The sequence below is a fragment of the Echinops telfairi genome, unplaced genomic scaffold, assembly GCF_000313985.2.
Source record: "Echinops telfairi isolate 266 unplaced genomic scaffold, ASM31398v2 ScPeMD7_36;HRSCAF=134, whole genome shotgun sequence".
Classification (NCBI taxonomy): Eukaryota; Metazoa; Chordata; class Mammalia; order Afrosoricida; family Tenrecidae; genus Echinops; species Echinops telfairi.
In genome coordinates this window covers 2,004,509-2,012,304 of record NW_022103934.1, presented here as the reverse complement: position 1 = coordinate 2,012,304, position 7,796 = coordinate 2,004,509, and the positions used below count along the sequence as shown (strand labels likewise).

The 7,796-nt window shown below is 55.9% G+C and overlaps 1 protein-coding gene across 1 annotated transcript in view; it reads left to right on the top strand.

The window, feature by feature from the left end:
* Window positions 1–2,179: 2,179 nt before the first annotated feature.
* Window positions 2,180–7,796, top strand: part of PIN1 (peptidylprolyl cis/trans isomerase, NIMA-interacting 1) — a 9,394-nt gene continuing 3,777 nt past the window's right edge. Inside the window, exons 1-2 of the mRNA XM_004716811.2 lie at window positions 2,180–2,257; window positions 4,098–4,310. Coding sequence (XP_004716868.1) covers window positions 2,200–2,257; window positions 4,098–4,310 — 271 coding nt within the window. The 5' untranslated portion in view covers window positions 2,180–2,199. The remainder of the gene's footprint in view (window positions 2,258–4,097; window positions 4,311–7,796) is intronic.

Below are 7,796 nucleotides of genomic sequence, written 5' to 3'. Positions count from 1 at the left end.
AATAAAATGATTAAAAAAATACCAAGAATGTTACACAGAAAATTAATATAGTTGTCATTAATAAGCTGTATATTTGCAAACATTTGAATTGTCAAAAGTTGCATGATAGGTAATATTTACAACAATGACAAAGATAGTGTCTCAACTGATACTACTTACATATAAAAAGAAAAATTTCTTTTGTCATTAGAAATAAATATTTCACAATATATAATGACATATTGTTTTTGTGATTCACCACTATGCTTTCATGATGTTCAATTTGTAACAATGGAAATACATCCTGCATATATTTACATTACGATTCATAACAGCAGCAAAATGACAGTGATGAAGTAGCAATGAAAATAATTTGTTATGGTTGAGGGGAGGGGTCACCACAACATGAGGAACTGTATTAAAGAGTCGCAGTATTAGGAAGGTTGAGGACCACTGGACTAGAAGTACACGCGAGACAAGATGGGCGGGTGCTAGATTCAAGATGACAGCCTAACCTTGGTCGTCCTTGAATAGGCTTGACCTTGCCTCTTGCCTCCAGAAGCAATCCACTATCCTTATCAGCAGGAAGTGGGCCCCACCTAGGGTGGGACAGACAACAGTGTCTGATTGCTCCAGATCCGGGGTGTCAAACTGACAGCCTGTGGGCTGTATGCGGCCCCCACGATAATTTTTTGTGGCCCGAGATGCTCTGAGATAAAGTGTAATGAGGGAATGGAGTGTACGGTATTGCCTTGATCTCCCCTAAGCGCTATTTTCTTCATAACAATTTTTTCTATTTTCATTTTATTTCAGAGCATCTCAGGCAGCAAAAAAATTACCTGGGAGGGGGGGCTGCCAGTTTGACATCCCTGCTCTAAATGGTTGATGCCCTCAAGCAGGGAGATAACCTTTAAGCAACTGATCTCCCTTGTGTTGTAAGCAGAGTCCTAGGTTTGGGGGGTGGGCAAGGGGAAAGGGCCGGAAGGGGGTGGGGGTGTCGAGACAACCTGGGAAAAACCTTTCGGTATCCCACACTTATTTCTTGGCATAGACCAGTGAGTGCTTACCGGGTTGCATATTCTAATACTCTACTGTTCAGCAACGTTTTTTTCTCCTTTTTCTTTATATCATTGGTCTCTTTCCATACAAGAGATCTGTTATCAGCTCTTACTTCGTGTTGTTTATCGACTGCTTTTGCTTGACACATACTGTAATTGCTCTGCTGTACTTGACCCCACCCCCGCCCCAGCATCATTTAAACGGGTGAGGTATGCAGTATTTCTTACACTCATTTTGCAGATGGGGAAACTGAAATGCCAAGATTTGCTCAAGGTCATAGCAAGTGCTGCAGTAAAGCTTTGAACCCAGCGTGTTCTTAACCTCCCACATCTTGCCTCTCGTTTGTTGTCCACATGTCTCTCTGTGTGTTCATGTCGTTCAGCTTCTTTTTTTTTTTTTTTGCATTTTTTTTTTTTAATGGTCGTAGCTGTAGATGAACAGTCAATGAACGCTTTCTTTGGGGAGTAGGTGTGTGGGTTCAGCAGCTTCCAAATAAAAGGGGCTGAGTTAGGTTTTGAGCAGCTGGAGGAAACAGGTGGGAAGAGGGAGAATGAAGGAACCAAATTTAGGCTCCTGGGTTCTGGTGACTCCTCACCGAGGCAACTTCGTTGCTAAGGCAACTTTGTTGCTCTGGCAACGGAGAGGCAGCGCTGCCTCTCCCAAGTACCTCACCGGCCACCATCAGCCCCGCCCCTCGCCAGACACTTCCGCATTGGGAGGCACAGAGCGGTTGCGCAGCTTCAGGATTGGCTTAGGAAGGCGGGAATTGCCACCGCGGTAGCCAAACAGTAAGCTCCTTCCTGCCGGGGTGGGTTGTGCGGCAAAGGACGCCCCGGAGGGGTCGGGACGTCTTCGGAACTCTCCTCTGGGCGTTGAGAAAGGCGGGCTTTGGTCCTTTCTCCGCCTCTAAGGAGCCGAGGGGGCGGGAACGAGCGAGGCCAACCAAGGGCGGGGCCCAGGTAAACCATGGGAGGACCCGCCCACCTTCGCTTTAGACCAATAGAAAGCAAAGGAGCGAGTGCCGACGGTTGGGGTGTCCAATGAGCGTTGCCGCTCGGTTCCAGGGCGGGGCGCTCCAAGCCAATCGGGGGCGGCGGCGGGCGGGCGCGGGAGCCGGGGCGGAGCGGCGGGGGCGGAGCGGGCGCTGCGGCAGGAGGGAAGATGGCGGACGAGGAGAAGCTGCCGCCCGGCTGGGAGAAGCGCATGAGCCGCAGCTCAGGTGCCGCGGGGGTCGGGGCTGGAGTGGGGGCTCGCGGGCCCAGAGAAGCAGGGCTCGAGCTCGCCTTTGGGGCGCAGCGCCGTCGCCTCTTTGCCTCGGGGGTCCTGGCGTCTCCGTGTCGTTCCCGATAAACGGCCCGGCCCACCGCGTGGGAGCCCTGAGCCTCTGGAGCGAGAACGCGAGGGGCGGGGGGGAACTGATGCGCCGCGGTTTTAGGGAGGCTCAGTGCGCTGCAGGGCGGGTGAGAGACGGGTGAGCGCGCAGGCTCTGGCCGGGTGCCCCAGGCCTTGCCCGCCCGGCGGATCCTCCCTGCCTTATGCGGCTCAGGCCTCCTGGGGACGCCCCTGCACCCCGCCGGGCCCGGGCGCATCCTTGGGGGATCGGCCCAACCTGCTCGGAATGTGGCCCCGAAGTGTTCCCTGGCTCAGAGCCCTCCAGCCCCGGCGTCCACACCTAAGACTGCGTCTGGGACCCCAGTTATCCCGCATGAGACTGACCCCTGTGTCCTGGGCTAGATTTGAAGGTGTCTCCCAACAATAGGCCACGTCTGAGTCCGCTTCCGTCGCACTGCCAAGCATTTAAATGTGTTCGAGTGGCCACAGTCGTGGGAGGGAGGGAGTCATGACCCCCATATTGCAGATGGGCAAACTGAGCCTTCCCACAAAGCTTCAAGGAGCTCCTCTGAGGTTGAGTTCAGGGATTGGGGACCGAGCTCCAGAGCCCCCTGCCCACACTCCTTCAGGGAGCCATGTCATCTAGCACTGCTCGGTAATAATTCCCGTTGGCTGCGTCCTTACTGTGTGTCTGGCACCCTGGGGAGCTTCTGCATGAGTCCTCAGCACTCCCCGTGAACCCCACGGGTCCTTCTTTCACCCCAACCTTCCAGAGAAGAAAACTGAGGTTCAGGGAGCCAGTCCCCATTGCCACGGCTTCAGAGTCGTCAGTGCCTAACCGGATTCATCCTTGACCCAGGCTCTTGGCCACCCCAGCCCTTCACCTAAACCTGCTGCAGAAACCTCATGCCCCGCCCACCTCTGCCACCTCATTCTGGCATTTTCTGCCCACTGAACCGCTCCACGGGACGGACACCCAGCCGGACCTAAGTGTGTGCCTGGGACAGAGGAAACAGGAAACATCGCTGCTGTTCCCAAAGATGGGGAAGCTAAGGCCTCAGTTCTGTCCTCTAGAAAAGGAAATGATTGCGGTCACACTTTAACGAAAAAGTGATGGCAGTAACTTCATTGAGTTTTTGGTGGAAGTCAGTCAGTGTGCTTCCCAGTGGACAACTTCCACCCAAAGTGTTCGGTGACATCCGTTGCATTTGCTACACTGTGTCCGGATTCTCTTCCATTGTGTTCTGTTTGTTCCCTCTCCAGCACAGAGTCCCTGGCCGTGTAGTGGTTACAAGTGGGGCTGCACGCTCCAAGGTCAGCAGTCCCAAACCACCAGCGGCTCCAGGGGAGAAAGAGGGACTCTCTACTCCCTTCAAGAGTGACAGGCTTGGAAACCCACAGGGTAGTTCTTCCCTGCCCTGTCTATCAGTCACTATGAGTCAGTTGATTCGTTGGCAGCCAGTTTGTTTTTGGTGTATGAGTGAGGCAGAGCTGGATTTGTCCCCAGGTCTGCTCTGCACATCCCAGCTTGGCTCTAGTGATCTTTCTCCGTGCAGTTCTCAGTGAGCGAAACCTTCTCATTTGCTGGTATAGTACCTGGCTCCCTAAGGGCAGGGCCTGTGGCACTCAATGGGCACAAGGCAGGATGGGTCGATTGAGGCCTTGTCTTATCCGGAGAAGGGCCCACACAGCGCCAGTTGAATGATTCTCGTCTCCTACCCCTCCAGGCCGGGTGTACTACTTCAATCACATCACCAATGCCAGCCAGTGGGAGCGGCCCAGTGGCAACAGCAGTGGTGGCAGCAAGAACGGGCAGGGGGAGCCCACCAGGGTCCGCTGCTCCCACCTGCTGGTCAAGCACAGCCAGTCTCGGCGGCCCTCGTCCTGGCGGCAGGAGAAGATCACTCGCAGCAAGGAGGAGGCTCTGGAGCTGATCAACGGTAAGCAAGGCTGGGGCAAGGGTCTCCGGGTGGGGTCCTCAGCTCTTGGTGGAAATCAGAGGGCCCCTGCATCATCCTGCAGTGGGTCAGCCGGCTCGGAGGGCCAGGTGGGTAACGGGAACCTGGCCCACATCACGGCCACCTCTCCCTCTTCACTCCGTCGCCGTTCCTTGGGTGAGTCCAGGTCCGGGTGGGAGGACCCAAGCCCAGAGGCTGGCAGATCTATGCTGATTGAGTAGCTATAGGCTGCCAGCTCTGCCACCTTGAGGACTTGGGTTCGCTTCCTGGGAATCGTTTTTCTTTACCTCTGAAATGGGCATCAGAACACCCTGTGTCCGAGGGGCAGTGTGAAAACTCAGGAGAGAGGCTGTGCCAGGCGCGCAGTCAGCCCTCGGTCTCAGTTCCTCGGTTTCTGTCAGATGACTCAACAAGCGAGGCAAGCACAGGCTTACTTGTGCTTACTGAGGCATCTGTAGTGACTGATTCCACTTTGGTTTTTGCACCACATCGGAGATTCTGCTTTAGTCTTGCTCCCAACCCCAGAGCGCTTGCCTGCAGAATTCAAGCCGATTTTCAGCCCCCCTGTCCTGGACACAGTTGGAGTACCCAGTAAGCCCTTTGTTCATCGGGTAACCCGCCCCTGGCTATTGTTGATGGCAGCATTAGGCAGGGTCCTGGGGCACAACTGTCAGTGGGTCTGGAGGACACCTGGAAGTCCCGGGTGGCATTGAATTCTGACCCAAAGGAGGAGGTGCTGCTCTGCACCACTCCGTGCGTCCTTCACCTTCCAGAAGAGGGGTCCCCAAACATTTTCTTACCAGGCCAGATAGTGATCGGGGTAGATTTTGCAGGCCATGGGGTCTCTGTCCCAGTTGCTCAGCTCTCTCGTTTGAGTGAAAAGGCAGCAGACTGACAATATGGTGACAATAAAACTTGATTTACAAAAATTAGGCAGGATTGAGCTCAGAGCCATAGTTGTTGAACCTTGAACTAGAGTAGTCCTTGACAGCTTCTGCTGCCTCGCTGTGGCTGTCACCACTTAAATTCATGCACCGTAAGCAGTCCTCAAAAGTCGGTCCCTGCATCTCACCAGCCACCCTCCACACCAGCTCCAAAACCAAACTGCCTGCCCTCACGGGCCCTAGAGGAGAGAGCCGCGCTGCCCCTGTGGGCTTTCAAGACGGACTAGGCAGGAGCAGAGGGCCTCATTTTTCTCCCTCGGAGCAGCTGGTTTCGAATTGCCGACCTTGCAGTTAGCAGCCCCGCAACGGGTAACCCAGCCCGTCGCCAGGGCTCCTTCCCTCAGGACCAGCACGGGTATAAAGTATTCTGTCCCCGCAGGAGGCTCTGTCAAACAGTGCTGGCCTAGGTCGCAGGTCAGCTCATCCTCCACTCAACCTCTTCTGCCACAAGCCCGCAGGACCTCCCCACATCCAGACAGCCCGGGTTTCATCTGGCCCCACAGGTCTTGGCTGTGGCTGGACAGATTGCTTACCATCACTGAGCCTGTCTTTTTCACCAGGAAAACTAGGAGTATAACCCGAGGCCCCGCCGCATAGGCAGTTGAGGACTTCATACAATGATGCGTGAACAGCCCCTGGCCTCTAGTGACCTCACCAGTGGTCATCATCACCCCGTTGGCAAAGCATCAGTGCGGTTCCAGTCCAGAGCTCTCTGTCACATGCTCGTGTGTGTACCCACGAGTGCAGCATATGGGCGCCCGTGAGCTTCTTAGGACTTAAGCCACGGTGTAGAGAGGAGCCCAGTTCTTGGAGAAAACCTTAAAGGTAGATGAAAGAGCTTGGCTCTGGGCGTGCAGGGCCCGGCTCTCTCTCCTCACTTTCCCACCGCCCACCCTGAAGCCTGGCCTGTAGTCAGCTCTCAGAACACAAACCAGTAGCAAGCCGAGGGGTTCCCGACAGAAGAAAACAAGCCTATAGGTGACTAATTCCATTTAAATTCATTCCCATCAAATAACCCCAAAAATTCAGCTCCTCAGTCCCGCCAGCCACCCTCAAGACCAGCAACGGCCACAGTAGAGGAGCCTGGGGAAAGCCATACAGGGGTGAGATGGCAAAGGCAGGTCCTGGCCAGACTTAGCAGGGCTTCAGGTCACTTCCCACAGGCCTCGGGGGAACTGCGGGCATGTGGGACCGGGAGAGCGTCCCGGCGGTGGCTGTGGCAGTGCCTGCTGGAGGAAGAACGCTGGCTGGTGGGGTCAGACCACTAGGGTCGCAGGGCTGGCTGTCTGGGCGAGAGGAGGAAGCAGGTGGAGAAAGCCCAGAGGGAGTCACAAGATGACCTTAGGGTCTTCCCCATTCTGGGGTGCCCCTTGCTGAGACCTGTGGACCTTGTAGGAGTGCACAAAAGGGCACTTGTGGGTAGTTTAGCGGCAGGAGGTGCCCTCAGTGGTCGAGACAGGGTGGAAGAGTGGGCGGCTGGGGATGAAGAAGAGGGGACGGAGTAAGCAGGCTCTTGCAGGAAAGCCATGGGATGGCCAAGGAGTGGCCAGTGCGGGTGATGGCGCGAAGGACCTGGAGGTCCTTAGAGTGGGACGGCTGGGCCCTCGGGCTGAGCCTGAGGTGTGCCAACTCACGAGTGGCAGCAGGACCCAGGGCAAGGACCAGGTAGTTGTAGCTAAAGGGGCTGAGGCTCAAACTGGGTGGGGCTGTGGGATGGAGAAGGGGGCAGACTCAGAAGGACTAAGTAATGGGTTAGGTGGGCAGGGGCAGGGGAATTCAGAAGGTAGGCTAGGTCAGTCACCAGCTGGATTTCAGTGCCCGTCTTCTGTGTGACCTCTAGTGAGTGTGTCTGTCTCTCAGTTGGCCCATCTGTAGAAATGGAGGCTGGGGTGCCCAGAGCAAGGTGCTCAGCAGGGCGATGGGTACAGTGTCTGGTGCAACACAGCCCTGCCCACGCTCAGGCCTCAGGTGTGTGTGGCCGAGGGAGCTGCCAACAGGACAAGGTGGAGGCTCAAGGGCACCCCTGGCTGTATTCCCCGCCACAGGGAGAGCTCTAGGCAGGGAGCCAGGCATGACGAGCTCAGCATGGAGCCCCTCTGGTGACCTTGGGCCCTTGACCTCCCTCCCTGGGCCTTCGGACCTTCCAGTCTTGAGATGGCCCCACCAGGTGTACTCAGTGTGATGTCAGCAAGCTCTGGGCCTCTGGACCTTGCTCTTCCTTCTCCAGAAGTGGACTGTCCCGCACCTGGGCTCCTTCCAGGTGGCCAGGAGATGGTGGCATGGGCCTGATACTCCCCACCACCAGTTAGCTGCTGCTCCCCTCTGCTCCCAGGGGACAGACTGCCCACAGCAGCAAGCGCCAGCGCCTCCCGCTTTCTGCTGAGACTCCTGTTTCCCGACCGCGCTTCCTCTGCAGTTGCTGGGCCTTGGCCAGAGTCTGCCAGGATCCCAGGGCTGACTGGGTGTCATTGCCGGTGTCCTTGTCTAAGGAGGCCAGGCTGTTGAGAAGTTAGTTCCATTTCCC